At 31.6% G+C, this 20,907-nt stretch overlaps 1 protein-coding gene across 1 annotated transcript; it reads left to right on the top strand.

Annotated features, from left to right (window-relative positions):
* The first annotated feature begins 7,504 nt into the window (after positions 1-7,504).
* Positions 7,505-11,234, top strand: LOC145009206 (inactive TPR repeat-containing thioredoxin TTL3-like). The gene is made up of 6 exons (XM_078967885.1): positions 7,505-8,674; positions 9,100-9,292; positions 9,369-9,553; positions 9,641-9,974; positions 10,075-10,240; positions 10,780-11,234. The coding sequence occupies exons 1-6, from the start codon at positions 7,758-7,760 to the stop codon at positions 10,815-10,817; spliced, it is 1,833 nt and encodes a 610-aa protein (XP_078824011.1). The 5' UTR covers positions 7,505-7,757; the 3' UTR covers positions 10,818-11,234.
* Positions 11,235-20,907: the final 9,673 nt, after the last annotated feature.

Here is a 20,907-nt window from a genome sequence, read left to right as displayed (position 1 = left end):
TATACTTAGATACATATCTTCATATTCGTGTTCTTATTCTTAAACATATTCTCGTACTTATTCGTGTTCGTATTCGTATTCGTTACTATATTCGTTTCCCTATTCCTACTCCTATTACTATTCGTATTCGTATTCGTATTCGCAGTCGTATTCGTATTCGTAGTCATATTCGTTTCCCTATTCCTACTCTTATTACTATTCGCAGTCGTATTCGTATTCGTAGTCGTATTCGTTTCCCTATTCCTACTCCTATTACTATTCACAGTCGTATTCGTATTCGCAGTCGTATTCGTATTCGCAGTCGTATTCGTATTCGTAGTCGTATTCGTATTCTTTATGTTCCTAATTATAGTTTCATTATCCATTCTGTTCCTAGTTATAGACGTGTCCCTAATTTTGATCTATTCAACATTATGCATAATCAATTGAAAACTATTGCTCTGATACCACATATAAGTTTTATAGGTTATGACTAATACATGTGGTGAAAACAACTTAACCCTTAACTTCACTTCACATGCAACCTACTTAGGATCTAAGTTTTCTCTATTGAAAACAATAAACAAATGAACATCATAAACCTTAAGACAAGCCTACTATAATCAAAATTATAAGGATTTGGGATTACATACCTCTTTGATTATTATTGTAAATAATCAAGAATTCCTTTCTTCAATTTTCTTGGAAACCCAACACGAAAATTATAATGTCTCTAGTGGTTTGTACCCAAACCCTAGCAATGCAAGACTTGAGAGGAGAGAGGAGCAAAATTTCAACTCTTCTTTTATGAGTGTAGGCTTGGAAGAAAATGAGGAACCAAAGAGGTCTGATTTATAGCTGATAGGAAAACTCTAGAAACCCTACTTTGAAATAAAATAATATTATTTCAAATATGGCTTTATCTAGTTTCCTTATTATCGACATTGGACATTCTAGAAACCCTAGGAGGATATAAATTTTGTTCCCCCTAGGAAGGATCTAGAATCCTTCTATTGTTCAACTATTAAACAAATACAACTTAAGTCCTTGTACTTTTATTTAATCTAATTGTGACAACCCGAAATTTCCATTCTGTACAAACCATATCAAGTCAATAGAAGTTAGAACAGTTGCAGTAAATTTTCAGACTTTTGGAATAAGTTTGGAGTATTTCAGGATTTACACTTAAGGAGATATCAGGAGAGAGAATGCACTAGGGTATTGTGCAACTCTGTTATTCCAAACCCTCATGATATTAGAATTCAATGCTTGAATAAAAATATTTTCTACCAAAAACCCCAGGAGTATATATAGGATTATAAGCCATATTTATTCATTAGTTACATTTCCAACTAGAGAAAAGCCGATTTCGCTCTCAAGGATCTTCGGGTTTTCGTCCCAAATCGTGAGTAGTTCTATCCTAGTGTGTTATAAGGCTTGATATGTGCTTAATACACTAGAAATCATAGGAAAACATCAAGATTAAAGAGTTTACGGCCCAAGAACATCTTGAACCGTAAACCTTTCTTTAGGGGTCAAATGATGCCCTAGTCCCTTCCTATTTCAATGAAACTAGTTTAGACTTGTACCCTAATGAGTTTAGGACAAGAAAACACCCCTAGAACACCAAGAGTAAGGTGTTCACGGCCCAAGAAGTTCTAGGGCCGTGAACTCCAAACAAAGGGGCGAAAGGGTACTTTAAACTCTTCTAAAGCCTTGGACACTAGCCTAGATTAGTTCTTAGTTGAATTAGGGACTTGAATCACCAAAAACACCCTTCCAAGGGAGATTACGGCTGTAATCTCCAAGGGGTTTGGTCCTAGGGCCGTGAACTCCTAAAAAGGAGTTATATGATGCCCTAAACTCTTCCAAAGACCATGCCATTAAGTAGAAATGCTTCTTAGGGTCTTATAGAGCCTCAAACAACAAATGGCCAAGTAAGTAGGAGCTTACGACTGTAAACCCATGAGTTTACGAATGTAAACTCCTTTGTTGATGACATTAGGGTCGTGAACTCCATTATGGAGTTTTCCTTGCACCCTACACACACTAGCTTGTTCCTACAACATTTAGATGCAATCCTTGAGGCTTAAAACACTTGTTAAAGGTGTTTAACATGTACTAAGGTGTCTTGACTTGTTTATTAGTTGTTTATAGAATAATTTGATACATATATGTGATATTATATGTTAACTAGGATCATAGAGTGTGTTCAAGACTTCACTTGACACCTAGCAATCCTACATCTTCAGTTCATCCGTACCAATCACTGCAGGTGAGTTCATACCCCTTAATCAATGTTTTAAATGTTTTTAAATGCTTTACAGGGGGTACAAGTAGAATCATGCTAGTTATCATATCAATCACATGTGATTAATAAGCAGCATTCAAATGATTTGCTACTCATTAGCCGTTTTACCAAACAGTTTCCTTCAAATGGTTTTCATAAACATTTTATATGTTTAAAACTCTTTATTAAACTGTTCATTTTACACTATGTTTCATTTCAAACTCATTTATAATTGTGTTTCAAACAAATGTTTCTTTATACTTAAACTGTTTTATCAAACACATGCTTTCAACCCGTTTTATAGATTGACATCAAGTCGATCTTTTCTTAGATAGAAATCATGTTCAAAGGTTTTACAAAACTTATTTTATGCTTTTTATATTATCAATTGCATGTATACGTATGTATAGTTATATAAGCAATGTTTAAAAAGCTTAGGAACGCCTGCCCGCCCTATTTGATTTTCGCGCTTGAGATGTGGTCTGGTGGGATATCAGGTACCCGTCCGAAGGTTGTTTAAATATTAGTTATATATCATGTGTACATATAAAGTCATAAAGGTTCTTCCAGTTCATTCAATACCCTTGGGTAGCAAGGGTATACGCCCATGTTCATACGTACCAGTTACATTACTAGTAAGCTACCATAAGGGTAGTTCAGGATGATATTAGAACTATTACTAGAACACGATATCATACAATGAGTCAGTTCATTCATGAGTCAATACTTGCTAGATAGAGAGAGAGATCACACGTTACAGCTCGTACACACAGTACATTACTATACATGCTAGATAGAGAGAGATCACACGTTACAACTAGCACACGCAGAACATTACAATACATTACTATACTATTACATAGATATGTTTACATGATTACATTTACATGAGTACATTTACATAAACACGCTTACATGAGTACATTTACATAGATAATATATGATGAGTTATTATTACATTTTATATGTATAGATTATGTTATATAATCCTCATTCTTATCTTTACCTTGTGATACAATCACATAATCGACGAGATAGATTGGATTTAATATCCTAGTACCAAAGGATACTTTGCGGGATTAACCATTCCTAGAATCTCTGTTAGCTACAGAGGTAACAGCACATCCTCGGATGTCAACGGTTGATACCATTACAGGTATACTTAAAGGGACTAACTATTCCTACACCCAGTTGTTAGCAACAGAGGTAAATGTACATCTACGGATGTCTTCAGTTAACACTGTTAGTTACCCTAGTCCCAAAGGGTAATACTTAGGTTATATATATTATTACCTTTATCTTGTGACTCATTCACATATCCGATGAGGTGAATTATATTTAAGTATCCTAGTACCAAAAGATACAATTTCTTATAATAATAATAATAATAATAATAATAATAATAATAATAATAATAATAATAATAATAATAATAATAATAATAATAATAATAATAATAATAATAATAATAATAATAATAATAGTAATAGTAGCACAGTCGGATCTTGGTAGAAGGCTACATTCAGAGCATTTAGGTCTTGGTAGAAGGCTACATTCAGAGCAGTCGGGTCTTGGTAGAAGGCTACATAAACATTTTATATGTTTAAAACTCTTTATTAAACTGTTCATTTTACACTGGATGTTTCATTTCAAACTCATTTATAATTGTGTTTCAAACAAATGTTTCTTTATACTTAAACTGTTTTATCAAACACATGCTTTCAACCCGTTTTATAGATTGACATCAAGTCCCCGTATGTATAGTTATATAAGCAATGTTTAAAAAGCTTAGGAAGGCCTGCCCGCCCTATTTCCTTTTCGCGCGTAAGATGTGGTCTGGTGGGATATCGGGTACCCGTCCGAAGGTCATTTAAATATTAGTTATATATCATGTGTACATATAAAGTCATAAAGGTTCTTCCAGTTCATTCAATACCCTTGGGTAGCAAGGGTATACGCCCATGTTCATACGTACCAGTTACATTACTAGTAAGCTACCATAAGGGTAGTTCAGGATGATATTAGAACTATTACTAGAACACGATATCATACAATGAGTCAGTTCATTCATGAGTCAATACTTGCTAGATAGAGAGAGAGAGATCACACGTTACAGCTCGTACACACAGTACATTACTATACATGCTAGATAGAGAGAGATCACATGTTACAACTAGCACACGCAGAACATTACAATACATTACTATACTATTACATGGATATGTTTACATGATTACATTTACATGAGTACATTTACATAAATACGCTTACATGAGTACATTTACATAGATAATATATGATGAGTTATTATTACATTTTATATGTATAGATTATGTTATATAATCCTCATTCTTATCTTTACCTTGTGATACAATCACATAATCGACGAGATAGATTGGATTTAATATCCTAGTACCAAAGGATACTTTGCGGGCTTAACCATTCCTAGAATCTTTGTTAGCTACAGAGGTAACAACACATCCTCGGATGTCAACGGTTGATACCATTACATGTATACTTAAAGGGACTAACTATTCTTACACCCGGCTGTTAGCAACAGAGGTAAATGTACATCTACAGATGTCTTCAGTTAACACTGTTAGTTACCCTAGTACCAAAGGGTAATACTTAGGTTATTTATATTATTACCTTTATCTTGTGACTCATTCACATAACCGATGAGGTGAATTATATTTAAGTATCCTAGTACAAAAGGATACAATTTCTTATAATAATAATAATAATAATAATAATAATAATAATAATAATAATAATAATAGTAGCATAGTCGGATCTTGGTAGAAGGCTACATTCAGAGCACTTAGGTCTTGGTAGAAGGCTACATTTAGAGCAGTCAGGTCTTGGTAGAAGGCTACATTCAGAGCAGTTAGGTCTTGGTAGAAGGATACATTCAGAGCAGTTAGGTCTTGGTAGAAGGCTACATTCAGAATAGTTAGGTCTTGGTAGAAGACTCCCTTTTATAACAGTAGGAATCATAGGGATTTCTAGGGTTTTTCAAACGTTTACAATTATTCTACAAACATTTTCATACTTATACGAGCTTTCTTTCAAAAGAATTTCAAGTCTTTCATTGCAAGTTTTACAAATTAAGACACATTAATACTTATGATCTCACCAGCTTTAGCTGATACTCCCTTTCAAAATAACTTGTATCCTCAGGTCAACGACAGACAGGTACCGATGTAAGGTTTAGAGAAGATGGAGCTCGATCAAGACTCATCTTTCATTTTGATTATACTTTAGTGTCTATTATAATTTAACAGAACACACTTGTATTAAAATTATATTATTAATGAAATGGATGATGTTGTTGCTTGTTTACTACTTTTCATTGTTGTGATACTGTACATGACGTCCTCCGCCCCAGAACGTTTCCGCCATTCATGGTTTTGGGGTGTGACACTAATTAATCCCAAAATTAATTCAAATTAATTTTTGATTGATTATCAATTAAATATTGCTATTTCTAATTAATATATTAATCTCATAGTATATTAATAAATAATTTATTATTATTTATTAAGCATGGAATAAACCAATAAATCACCCTCTCTCTCCAAAATCATTCCGTTAATTACTAGTTTCGAGGGCAACCCAAAAAAGATGTTGCTTTTAATTCAAGTATATACCAATTTAGTTATTGGATTAGACATCTAATCTAACAGGTATTTGGGTCGATCCAATCTGGACTCTAACAACATTTTGCGTGATTTTGGAATTTTCCTCCGGAGTTGGGATTATTACCGGGTTAATTATGTACTGATGGATATCTATTAATTTTTATTTAAGGCTGGGGATTTTGGTCCGAATGTACTTCACGCATTGTTAAGGTTGTAATGAAGAAGGAATGCACTAAATCTGGGCATGGTTGCGTGTTATCCTTGTGTGTAATCTTGGTAGTTCTTCATATATCTTATGAAGGTTGGATGTAGACTAAATAAGATAGCTTGAGAACTCGTGCTCTAACTTTATGGCATGGTTCTCGTTTGAATTATTGACTTCAAGTTAGAACAAGCATTCAACTGTCTATCTTTTTTTCCTGACTACATGCAAGAACGTGTTCATTTTATGTTGCGTCGGTAGTAGCCTGGACTATGGAAGGGTTCTCGTATTATTGAATTGTATGGCTCGTGTTGTGTTTAAAAAGTACTAAAAGGGAGGTCGATTGGTTGTGAGTCCCCAAGGATGCAGATGAATGATGGAAGTTTCGACATCAGATGGAACAAGAATATGTTCTTGACTATAAACGGGGCCAATACTTGTGACTTAAAGTGTTTAAATATGTCTTAAACCCTAAAAATTAGGGTTTGAGCTCTGTGCGTGAACACCCTGCATTCCCCAAAGGAATGCACCACGTTCGAGCTTTACCTCAAAAAGTCCAATCCTGTCAAGAATGGTCCCTCCTTCCCTGCAAACTTGCAAAACAAAGCCAAAAAGCAATGACTTGATATATATAAGGGACCAAAAATGAATAATACCTGGATCGAGCGTTACAAGTCAAAACCATAGAAAAAGTCAAAATCAGAAATCACCATTGAATAGCACACCCTTAACTTTTTGCCAAAGTCAAAATCAGAAATCTCCATTGAATTAGGGCACACCTTAACTCTAGTGCCCTGGAGGTTCGAATCTGAGTTGGGAGTTCACAACCACAAAGAATCTCATTTGATTTTAGAGATGGAGAAGACCTAGACATGCTAGAAGAAGCTGGCATTTTGATCTTGGACATGGAGTAGCTTCGATGTAATATAGGGAAAATTCGACTGCCTCAACTATCATTTATGGTACCATATATTCAGTATGCCATGTATGATGCCAACTAGTTAATGAGTATGCCATATTTGATAAAATCAACGAAACCCATTAAAACCGATCATAAGGACCTTTTGTTGACAGTTAAAACAAGTTAAATTGTCATTTTTAAACAAAAATAACTATAATAACTAGTTGTGTATACGATATAAACTATGTTACCCTTTCAAGTAACTGTCCCCTTAAAAAATAATCACATTGAAGAATAAGGAATCATAAATCCCTAATAATGTTATTTAATTATATATTAAATTTAATAAAATAACGAATTTTATGGCATGACATGAACCCTATGTTGATTTTGGACGGCTGTGATGAGGTGTGGTGTAGTAGTCCAGCTGATTCCAGTGGTGGAGTGGATCATAATTTCACAAATACAATAAATAGATACAACCCATCTCTTCCTCTCGCTCTCCACCAGCTCATCATATTCATTCTTTGCTTCTTCCTTTTATATATCACGAGATCCCCATCTTCTTCTTCTTTTCTCTTTCTCTTTCTCTTTCTCTCTCTATTAATTCATGTACTGTTACCGACTTTTCTCCTTCTATGTCCTTCCGTTAAAGTTTCCATTTTTATAGCTTTTTCAGACATCCTACTTGCTATCCCCACAACCACCCAGCTTTTGCTCCAACGAATTTCTTCATTTTTAGCAATGGAGCATGTCGGGAAGCCGTTTGATGAAATGGGTCTTCAGTCACTTCCCAATGTACTTGAAAACTCATGTTCTCTTGAGCAGAACAAGCCTGATTTCAAAGAACTCGATCTGGGTTCTGCGACTTCAATCTCCGGTAGCGGTGGTGGTGTGCGTGGAGCTGAGAAAGACCCATTACGTAGAAGATCTAATAGATCTCATTCCGGTGAGCTAAATGCGAGTAGTATCCCCGCCAATACTACCCCGGAAAAGCTTCGATCTGGCTCCGGTGAGTTGAATCGGAGGGGTGGTCATCGGAGAGCGTATTCCACTGGAGCTCCGTTGATATATTCAGGTAGCGGAACCATCCACTTTACTGGAAGTCCTGCTACCACTACTAGCACTAGCAGCACCACCACTACCACCAACAGCGGTGGCAGCGGCGGTGGTGGCAATGTAAGTTCAGTAAATTCTCCCAATACAAACTTATACCCAACTGGCAACATCTGCCCATCAGGTAAAATCCTTAAATCCAATATGAATTCTCGTACACCGACAACCCGACCCGAGAAATTGGGGTTGGGTATGGGTACTGGCAATTACGGCCATGGAAGTATAATCAAAGGTGGGGGAAGATCGGTTGAATCAAATGGAGAAATCGGGATAATTTTAAAGAAGGCAATGATTAGTCATGATGTTGAAGAAGTGAAAAACGCTGGAAATGAGTTGTACAAAAGAGGCAATTTCACAGACGCTTTATCTTTATACGATCGTGCCATTACCATCTCGCCGGAAAATGCAGCTTGCCGGAGCAATAGGGCGGCAGCATTGACTATGTTGGGGAGGTTCGGGGAGGCGGTTAGAGAATGTGAGGAGGCTGTGCGGTTGAACCCTGGTTATCAAAGAGCTCATCAAAGATTAGCTTCTCTTTATATCCGGTAACTTCATTAAACCATGATCCAGTCGATCTTTTTAATTTCCAATAGATCTTAATTTCCACATAATATTAGTTAGATTTTATGCACATAATCGAGACAATTAGAATCTAATGATTATTTGTATAGAACTAGGTTACATTTATTTCGATAATCATTTTTCTAAAATTACTTCTTACATAATCATCCAAATCTGATTACTCCTTGTTGGCATTCGGCTCTTATGTCAGCCATAAGCATGTTACATTGTACTTGATTCACATCATGTCATAACCATCATAGCCACCTAGCTAACTAATGTACCTTACTTACATCATGTCATGATGTTCTTGGGACACATGAGAGAGCTGTGTGGATCAGCTCAGCTGTTGCTGGAAGAATAACCCTTTTGCAGAAGTCTGATTAATTTAACCCTAAATAATTTACAGGCTAGGCTACACCGAACGCGCCTATCACCACCTTTCTCATAGTCAACAAAATGACATAACCGAGTTACAAAAATTACAAACTTTGGAAAAACATATTAATAGATGTGCCGATGCCCGAAAGATCGGTGATTGGAAAGGAGCACTTCGGGAATGTGAAGCCGCCATGTTAACCGGAGCAGTGTCGTCTCCACACGTACTCATCCGAATCCTTTTCTTTTTATTTTCATTTTTACGATTTGACCTTGTGTTTTAACCGTGTAAATTTACAGATAATCGCATGCAAGGCGGAGGCGTTTTTGAAACTCCATCAACTTGAGGATGCCGATTCTACCCTTTCCGAGTTACCAAAATTAGACCCTTTCCCCTCTGCATGTGCTAAAGTCAAGTTTTCCGGAATGTTCTCGGAAGCATATGTACTTTACATCCGAGCTCATGTTGACATGGCATTTGGAAGGTTAGCTTAATTTCTAGTTTAATTTTTCCTTTTAAACATCTTTTATCCGCACATGTGTAATTTTTTTTAACATTATGGTAATGGCAGGTTTGAAACTGCGGTTGCATTTGTGGAAAAGGCTGGTTTAATTGATTTTGGAAACACAGAAGTTGCGATGTTAATAAAAAATGTGAAATTAGTAAACCGAGCTCGTACACGTGGCAAAGATCTTTTCAACTCGGGGAGATTCACTGAGGCATGTGTTGCGTATGGTGAAGGGCTCAAATACAACTTGTCAAACTCGGTTCTTTATTGTAATAGGGCGGTTTGTTGGTCGAAACTCGGGTTGTGGGAGAAATCTATAGAGGATTGTAATCTTGCCCTTAACTTCCAGCCAAATTACACAAAAGCCCTTTTGAGGAGAGCCGCCTCATATGCTAAGGTGATTAGATACTTTCATTTATTCGTTTATAGTTTATACCCATCATACTTTTATATATTTTTCTTGATCTAATTCTTTAAAAATGTTATTGGATTTGTAGCTCGAGCGTTGGGGTGAAGCAGTGAGAGACTATGAAATTTTGAGGAAAGAACTTCCGGGAGATAATGAGGTTGCGGAATCACTTTCACGAGCTCAAGATGCATTAAGATTGACTCGAGGGGAACCTTCGGGGATTGATCGCATTAGAGCTTCAACACATTCATGTGGTAATTTTCACAACTTTTTCCTATATCGATCATATGTTATTCGTTTTCGCAAATTTATCATTTTGTTGATAATTACCTTTTCGCCTATTGTCAATTATTACCATCAACTTAGGGGATTTTAGGTTTTTTTAGAATAATCGAAAATTTTCTAGAACTATGTGCCACGTCAAAACATTAGAAAAAGTATGTTTTATGAACTTGGCATTATAATATTTCCTTTAGATTGCGACGATAGATGTTTAAGCAGTCATACCAATACTAATGCACCGGATCCGATCAATACTAGATAGGTGACCATGTTTTTTGTAGACTTTTTTAGGATAATTGTCATTGCATTAAACTAAATATAATTAATGCCAATGGGAAATTCTTTCTAACTTTGTACTAAATGTGTATTGAATTTTAGTTTAAGAAATGATATTAATTCTGTTTATGCCTATACTTTGTCGACTCATTTATTTTCAAACGATCCATCAAATTCATATATTTCTTGTATTTTTATCGATAGTTACAATTTTCATTTTTCTGCATGAAAACAGAGCCTCAAACTAGCAATATCAAGAGTCGCAACCATTAAGCATTTTGACACACATGGCAAATCTTGTGACACGTCATATGCCGATTTGGTGATTCTTGTGAAATCGAGCTAAGTTTACGCCCGCATGGCAATATTCGATTCTTGACTACCAATGTTCTCAAGCACAAGTGCAGCAGTACAGTTTGATGAACATGTGCCACGTGTACTTCTTTCAAAGTTTCAAGTACCTTCCCTTCATTTCACTAAGGGAGAAAAAAGGAGAGTTTACTTGAGATAAATTCATATATAATAAGATTTTATTTATTTTCGTACAAATTATTGTGGGAACATTGAATATTGTTGATTCCATTCCATTTCATTTTATTTTTTAATATTTATTTGGTTTTCCCCTTTTATGGGGAAAATTTGAATTCTCTGTAATACCCTTGTAATATCCGATTTTTTTTTTTGATTTTACTTCCACATTATATTATACCCCTTTATATGGTGTTATGGTATCGTGGTGTTTTGGTCTACAACCGGAGTTCATAGCAAACTAATAATATTGAATGCAAGATTTGTTGCTTTTCATGTATATTGTTGATTCTCATAAAATAGGGTCTTGAAATTTATCGTAATAACTACGACTACGTTAAAAAGATAACAAAAATATATGAGAATCATAAAGTAAGTAATATATGTACATCTCGATCCTTCAATCAAAATTATTAATGGTCGAGATTACAAAATGTTTGTTTTAACTTTATTAGAGATGGAGTGTATAATCAGTTGGCCTTTGAAATCACGAACTACGTATTATATTTGTTGATCAAATGATAATAAAGTGACAATTTATTGACATAAGTTTAAATTGGTAACAAAACGTTATTAGAAATATAAAACTCCAATAATGTTAATCCTAACTTATCCGTATGTATGCACATGATACAAATCTCTTAATGTCATGTGCACATACCCTAATTCTAATTAATTAAAAGAAGCTTGTTTACTATAAAAAAAAATATTTATATATTGTATCTCAAGAATTTTTTTATGTATATACCTATTCTGATTTCGAATCCAAAGTATGATAAAAAAAATATATTTTCTCAAAAAATAAGATTTAAATATATAACATATATACTAAATGTATAAATATGCAAATTGATTTAAGTGTGACTCATTACTTTATTTATATATCATTTTTCAGTAAACTATTGATATGTTAGGGCTATAAGCTCTTTGATATCGTTTATTTAGTAAACCGGGTATTTGAATTGATATACATTACCCTTCAATTTAATTCTTAAATATAAATTAAAAAATAAATATCATTAACTTTAAATAAAATTAAAAAGAAAAGGACAATAATAGTAGAGGAGGAGACAATAACAAGAGAGGGCAGAGCATGGGTGACGTAGACGACTGTTATGGGCAAAGCACGCTATGAGAACATGCTTCCAACCAACCTCAGCTGTGGCATAATTTTGGAACGTGCCCCACACTCATTATTAACCTCTTATTTATTTGACATTAAATTAATACAATAATTTACATGTTTTTCGGAAGGAAAATACAAGTATTATATACATTATAGGCGAAGGTTCTATAGAATTGCTAACGTTCTATAGAATTTTAGGCTAAGGTTCTAGCTTTTTTGCAAAAAGACAGCACAAAAAAATTGGATTAAAGCATTTATAAGCTTTTTCACATAAAGCCTTTTTTTAACATATCTTGAAATTTTACAAGTTTTTTGCATTAAGTTTTTAATAGTTATATTATATTCATAGATTTTCAAGCATTTATAAATATTAAAGTTAAAAAAAACAATAAAAAAATATAAATAAAATTAATGGGTTCCATAAATAAACTAATGAAAGAACTCTCGTGTTGGAGATTTTTTGAGTTTTTTTTGGATTGATGACTTGATGATTAGTTGTTATGAGAAAAAAAAAGGGAAAAAAAACTTAACAAATAGGTTCTATTATTATTATAAGTTAATGAAAAAACTTAACACAAAAAAAAAGAAGAAAAAGTAACTCCTTGCTAACCTTTTTTTTTTTTTTTAAATATATATGGCATTCATTAGTTCAAGAAAAAATAGCTCTAGCTATTGTCAAACCTTTGAAGTCTACTTTTCAAAATAGAGCTTTTTGGTGAGGTTATTAATGAGATCTAACATATTTCTAAAAGGAAATCTCAAATAAAGTTCTAAAATTTTGATGGGTTTATGTTTTAGTTCTAAACTAATTTTTGTTTACGAAAAAATCCTAAAAACCGGCAAAAGTTTGCATTGTGACAATTTTTGACGGCTTGGAACCGATAACAAATTAATTTTGGACTATTTCATAAATTGACCTATAATATTGATACTTTTCTGCAAAAACAAAAAATATTAGGGCTTTTCTGCAAACAAAAACCTTATTATTATTATTATTATTATTATTATTATTATTAGTATTAGTATTAAAAATAGAAATACGTATACTATTTTTTAAATTTGTTACTATTAATATAGTTAATAATACATTTAAATTTTAAAAAATATTAAAGACATTTTTTAAGGGTGAAGGTTGAGCCGATTGTAATGTTTTAAGCATTGAAATCATGAATGTCCGTTTAATATTCTAACTTTGTGTATGGTCATTTCACATTTGTTATTATTGTTTTTAATTCTGAATATTAACATTTAACAATTTAAAAGAAGCTACTGATTTTTCAAATTGTTTAGAAATAGTGAGCGTGTGATATTCGTGTATGTTTTATGTGTAAGTATTTGAATTATCAACATGTGTATTGATGTTTTTCATTATTTTATCCTTGTGGTTTTTTTTGGAAACATAATAGATATAATGTGATAACGCAAAACAAGTCATATTACTTTTATTAAACAAGATATTGTAATTAATACTTTCGAATTTTAATATGGTCCACCAATGTAAATATTTATTGTGGATGTGTTTGATTTGAAAAGAAATCCTTCTACCTTAAAAAAAATTATATACAAACTGAGAAATCCTTTTATCTTAAACTATTTAGACACAATTTTACAAATATGCAACTTCTTTTAAATCGTTAACTGTTAATATTCTGAATTGAAAACAATAATAAGAAATGTTAAATGATCATATACAAAGTAAGGACATACAAACAGATATTCATGATTTCAATGCTTAAAACATTACGATCACCACCACCTTCACCTTTAAATAATTTCTTTAATATTTTTTTTATTTAAGTGTATTTATATGTATTATTAAAAATATTAATAATAACGAATTTAAAAATTAGTATACTTGTTTATAATTTTTAATAACAATAACAATAACAATAACAATAACAATAACAATAACAATAACAATAATAATAATAATAATAATAATAATAATAATAATAATAATATTTTTGTTTGCAGAAAAATCATAATATTTTGTTTGTAGAAAAATCCTAATATTTTGGGTCATTTTGTGAAATAGTCCCAATATTTTGGATCTGTTTGTGAAATAGCCCCAAATTAATTTGTTGTCAGTTTCAAGCGGTCAAAAAGGGTTAAAACGCATACCGGGTTTTTTATTGGTTTATTTGTAAGACTCAAAGTCTTGATTTTTAATAAATTTACTTTTTATGACAATTATTGAATTTGTTTTATGGCATCATTTATTAATCTTTTTTAAAAATAAAAATAAAGAACCCATTGGTATTGAAAAACTAGTAGATAACTTATAAGCTAGCTGAAAAAAATATATTATAAAAATTAACTGATAAGAAAACTGTAAAATATAAAATAACATAAAAAATACCTTTAGAAGAACATGTTTTTTATAATTGGTTAAAAGTATATTTGGAAAATTTTTATAAAGCTCATGATAAGCTACTCAAAGTAACTTTGTAAAAAGCTAACTTATCATCTATTTTTTACCTTGTCAAACCAGACAATTCAAAAAAAAAAAAAAAAAAAAAAAAACTCGAAAATAAGTTAATTTATAGGTTAGCTATGGTGCGTCAAATATAGTCTAGATATGTACAATCAAATGTTCAAAAACTTACATAGTAAGTGTAATCTTTTTTACAAGCTCATTAATGGAAAAAAAAACTTTTCTGAAATGTTTTTTTGAATCCAACTCAGAATTAATATGTAGAATAATATGATTAACTAGTTTTATTGAGTTAGAATTGAAATTTTTGTATTTGCAAAACACGACTGTTGACTTTGTGAACACAATAGATAAATTGGATTCGATAAACATATGCTTTATTTAAATCAAACATAAGATAGAGTCGACTTTATGAATGACTAACACTAACATGTACTTAGAATTACTCTCACTTGATGATGATAGCTTTGACGAATTAATCAACAATACAGTAGACATGTAAAGTGTGTATTCTAAATTTTTTGGCATCAGCTACATGTTTTGATTATCATACCCTTTCCTTGGTATGGAGCACAATTATGATTTTTTAGGCATCTAACATGATGTTTGTCCGTCAAAGGTGATTTAATGAACATCATATGTTCTAGAAATTTTCTATTTAAAGGGAGTTAAAACATGATGTACAACCTCTATGTTTTTAGGTAGATATATCTTTACTACTAGTTTTTGATGGGGTGCAAATCTTAGTGATTTTAATGTTGTTATAATGTGACCACAATGTATACAAGAACATTATGATTTACTACATGTACATATCTTATCTTGTAGTTTGAACACAACACTCTTATTATAATCATGTACTTCCAATGCATCTTTTCGATAGGGTGTACCGTCTTTTGTCTACACTTAATCATTCTTTTAAAAATCATCTTTTTTGTGTGTGTGTAAGGGTGGTTGGCTTATAAAGTTCTATTGTAAAAGATAATATCATTTTATTCATATAATGCTATAATATAGTTATACATTAATATATACATGCATACATACATACATGTATGAATGCAGGCAGGCATGCATGCATGAATACATACATACATACATACATACATACATACATACATACATACATACATACATACATACATATGTATAGGGGTGAGCATTTGGACCGGACTGATTTTCTGGACCCTCATCCCAGTTCTTGGTTCTAGGATATCAACAAAATCGGTTCGGTCCGATCCGGTCTTGCCGGTTCTAGGATATGCATACACATGTGATTTTTTCCAAGGTGTAATTTATAGTGTGTAGATGATTTTAGACTATAATTTTGTAGTTTATGATGCTATATTTGATGTGTTACAATCCTTTAAAGATGAAATATTAATACTGAAATATTTCAGCTTTTCAGCAAGAAATTTAAAGTTTTGTATTCTGTGAAATTCTTTAAACAAACATATCTCATTCATTTTAAGTTGGATTAACATCAGGTTTTTTCTAACATGTAATTTAGAGTTTTGAGATGCTTTTAGACTATTTTGTTGTTTTTCGTATTATATTCGATGAGTTATATTGCTTCAAAGATGAGACATCACAACTAAAATATTTTAGCTTTTCAGCAAGAAATTTAAACTTTTGTATTCTATGAAATACTTTAAACAAGCATATCTCATTCTTTGTAAGTCGGATTGATATGCGGTTTTTTTCAAAGTGTAATTTAGAGTTTCTAGATGATTTTAGACTATAATTTTGTTGTTTTTGTTGTTATATTCAATGAGTTACAATATTTCAAAGATGAGATATCAAAGCTTAAATATTTCAGCTTTTCAGCAAGAAATTTAAACTTTTGTATTTTGTAAAACTCTTTAAACAAGCATATCTCATTCATTTTAAGTCGGATTAACATGCGTTTTTTTTCCAATGTGTAATTTAGAGTTTGTAAATGATTTTAGACTGTAATTTTGTTGTTTTGGTGTTATATTCAATGAGTTACAATCATTCAAACAAATGGTATAAAATATAAATAATCAAAGTTTAACCGGTCCAAAGCGCACAATAAATGAAAATGTATGCATTTTTTACGAGTTGTACCGTATAAAACCCAAAAAAAAAGTATTCATTTAACGAGTTGTAACGTATCAAACAAAAACATATTCATTTTAACAAGTTGCATCAAACCCAAAAAATGCGTTTTAACAAGTTGTACGGTATGCATAAAAGGTTGTATCAGTCCAAACAGGTCCAAGAACTGGAAAAACTAGGCCTAGACGAGGACCCGGTAAGTCTCATCCAGTCTGGTTCACGGTTCACAATATTCTCTGAAACCAGTCCGGTCCGGTCCAAATGCTCACCCCTATATATATATATATATATATATAGACACACACACACACCCACCCACACATACATGTGTGTGCGAACACACACACACACACACACACATATATATATATATATATATATATGTGTGTGTGTGTATGTGTATTTATATTTACCTCAAGCGTTATGATTTTATGTTGTTGTATAACGCTAATCTATAATAACTTATATATATATATATATATATATATATATATATATATATATATATATATATATATATATATATATATTAAGAAATATACTAACACTTCTATTTGATTGTAAATTTATTATTTCATGGATATAATATTTTACTAATTGGGAATTTATTATTTGTGGGAATAATATTTATTGAAGAAATAACAACTTATGAAATATATCATAAAGTATGATTATTTATAAGTTATATTTATATCTTAATAAACTAGTTCAATTTATCTAAAAGATAGTTTTATATAAAATAAGCTAGTTACAATTTATATAAAAGATAGCTTTAAATAAAATAAGATGTTTATAAATGACTATATATATATATATATATATATATATATATATATATATATATATATATGTTGGGAATTCTTTATAAAAATGATTGATTTTTATAAAGATAACATATATATATATATATATATATATATATATATATATATATATATATATATATATATATATATATAAACTAGCCATGAGACAACTTTTGTCTTCTTTTGAACATGCCTTTTTTGAAAAATGGGAGGAGACAAGGCATGCATGCCTTGTCTTATCCTTTTCCATGCTTGAGACTACGTTGTCTTTCATTCTACTTTATTGTCTCCCTCATACTTTATGGCCATTATATAAGGAAGGGTTTGGAAGGCTTTTGAGATAAGTTCTTGCATCATCTTCTTCTTCCTTTTGGCTATGAAATCGTGGGCATGAGGGGCTTTAAGAGGGCTGCGAATTTTGAGCTTTACAATCTTTTCTTCTCCTCCATTCTCTTGCATTTTGATGCTAGAAAAATTCTTTTTATTGCTTCACCTTTGAACATATATTTGGTATATATTTCAAAGGCTTATGAACAACAAATTACAAGTGTAAACTAGCATGTTTTGATGATTCTACTCTTGCTTGGTGGATACTTGTAGAGAACTCTTGTTTTAGAGTTTCATTCCACACTTCATCAACTTCTAATTCCAACCTCCCATGAGGATCAAAGTCTTCAAAGGTTTTTATGTTTTCCCTTCTATAGTTGTTTTAATCTTTCTAACTCTTGCAATATGATCCTTAGTGGGTAAAATAGTTTTAGTTTCATTCAAAAATTTTAAATCTTCTGTTCTCAATTTTATTCAACCATGGTCCTTATCATACTCATGACATTGACTATGATCAAACCTTTTCAAAAGTAGTTATCATTAGGTCAACAAGGATATTATTTTTCATAACTTCATATTCTTAATATGAGATATTGCAAATAGATTTAAAGAAATACCACTTTTCTTAATAGACATCTATTATAAGATATCTATATAGATTAGCCTAGAGGTTTTCTTAATCCATGCTATCCAAATCAAATGTGTAAGGCTTAAGATCCACTTGTGGATATAGAGAAAACATCTCAAGGTTGGAATAGTCACTTTAATATAAAGATACAATGTATGCTTTTATATCAAAATGACAAAGAACATGTGTGTGTTTACTAAGAACTAGTGGGAGGATAATGATATTCCTAATCTTGTATGAAAGAGCCATACTTAATCATTTGAAATGACATTCCGATTATGCAAGGTGATTTTCACATTGACTCGGAAAGTATTTCTAAAATGAAAGACTTAGGAATGACAAGATACATTCTTGGAATATAAAATCTATAAGAGATAGATAAAGATGAATGTTAAAGGTTTTTAAATTATTTTTGCATGAAATGACAATATCTTGAAAGAGGTCGAGATACAAGATTCCTTTGGATGACTCTTTGCATTGTTACATGATAACCTTTGAGTCTGTCTCAAAGGACCTAACACATAGGTTGAGATAGATAAAATAATTTACATTCTATTTGCTTGGCAAATGAATCCGTCATTTATGTCATATCACGGGATACAAATTGAATACATGTTTAAGTCACTAGATGACCGTGAGAACATTCTGAAAGTACTTAAGAAGATCTAATTGAATATATATGAGATAATTAGTTTAGAAAAAAATCTAAATATAAAGAGCTACATATGATTTTGATTTCTAAATAAATATAGATAATTATGAATTATAATTGGATTATGACTTCATTTTGGAATTAAGAGTAAGTTTAGTTGGAATGAGGTCCAAGCAAAACCTAATGACACAGTCTACTACAAAATAAAAATACACAACTTTTAAAGTTAAAGTCAAATATGATTGGATGAATGAGTTCATTGAAAAACTATGTTGATTTCTACCATTCAAGGATCACATAGAAATCTTGTGACTTCGAGAGTTGACTTAATAAAACTAAGGGACTATATGACACGAAAGAACACTAATTGTATTCTCCAATATATTTAACTATACTTAGAGTAATGTCAGATATGGAGATATAGTATTCGGAAAATTGATACAAATTAAAATTAGTCGAGCCCATTAATAAAGTCCATATATGGGCTAAGCATGATTAGTCACACTTCAGCTATAGGACTTCATTATTCTAGTAATGAGATTTTGATTTGAATTTAGTATTTGGATATTGGACATTGTAACAACAACTATTAAATAATGTTTTGATATATTGGGATATGATCATTACATTAATACTTGCTGTGTTCTATATTAACATGTTTAATCCATGAATAATCTTATTATTCTAAAGGTTCACAGTCGATCATGATTGTGGGGGCAATTATGAAGTAAGACTAATATTAAATGGATTGGTTGACTCTAACTAGATGAAAGTAGGCAAGTGGTTGTAACCAAGTTTCATAGGTACTTATCCGCTATGCTATCAATAGTGCACTATAACGGTACTTATCCGCTATGCTATCAATAGCGTTTTGAGGTGTTACTGAACCACTATTGTGAAATAGTGTTTACGAATAGCAGTGACGCTATTTACCGCAAACCTCATCAGTGATATAACAACGCTACAACCACTTTTACAATTTCGTACATATTGGGCTACTTTGACAAAGAAAAAAAACGATTGTGTGTTTTTTCTATATTAAATCTTTATTTTTTAACTACTCCATTACACTCTTTGTCTTTATAAGTACAAATAATAAATATAACTAATTACAAACTACAAAGCGACAAACGTCAACTTCCCTTTCTTATCTGTTTCGGTACTTAAAAACCACTGACAACTTGAGCTGCGATGACATTTTGACATTTTTTAGCTTCCATATTACTATATTAGAATATTATACATAGACTATGGTATGTTTTTATATGATTTTTTATGATACTAATAATATATAGTATTAATAATCTAATATATAAATTTTGTATAAATATATAATATAAATTATACATAATATTAAAAAACCACTATACCACTGCTATACCACGACGATAATCGCGATTTCAAATAGCAGCATGTGACTGCTATTGAATTTTCGACCGTGATAACTGCTTAGCTTGTCAGAGAACTAGTACTGAATAGACCCGAATCAAGATCATCTCATAGATTGCAGTTATGAGTGATACTTGATTAAAAGGTACTATCTTTGTATCCTTAACACTTGAGATACATAATGGGACTTAAGTGTAGGGAGTGTTGTGCTTTGATATGACTAAATGCTGTTCCTTGACCGGGAAGTTATAAAAGTCATATTCGGGTATGGTGTAAACTATACAAGAGGCTTATGTAGTCAAGATGAGATTTGTTCCCCTTATGTGTTGAGAGTTAAACATCTAACGCGCATTACCCAGAGTTGAATTACAAATGAGATTGACTGTGATCCAAG

Source organism: Lactuca saligna, chromosome 8 (assembly GCF_052625555.1).
Source record: "Lactuca saligna cultivar CGN05327 chromosome 8, ASM5262555v1, whole genome shotgun sequence".
In the NCBI taxonomy this organism is placed as follows: Eukaryota; Viridiplantae; Streptophyta; class Magnoliopsida; order Asterales; family Asteraceae; genus Lactuca; species Lactuca saligna.
The sequence above is the reverse complement of the archived record's forward strand: the minus strand, read 5'-3'. Positions and strand labels throughout refer to the sequence as shown.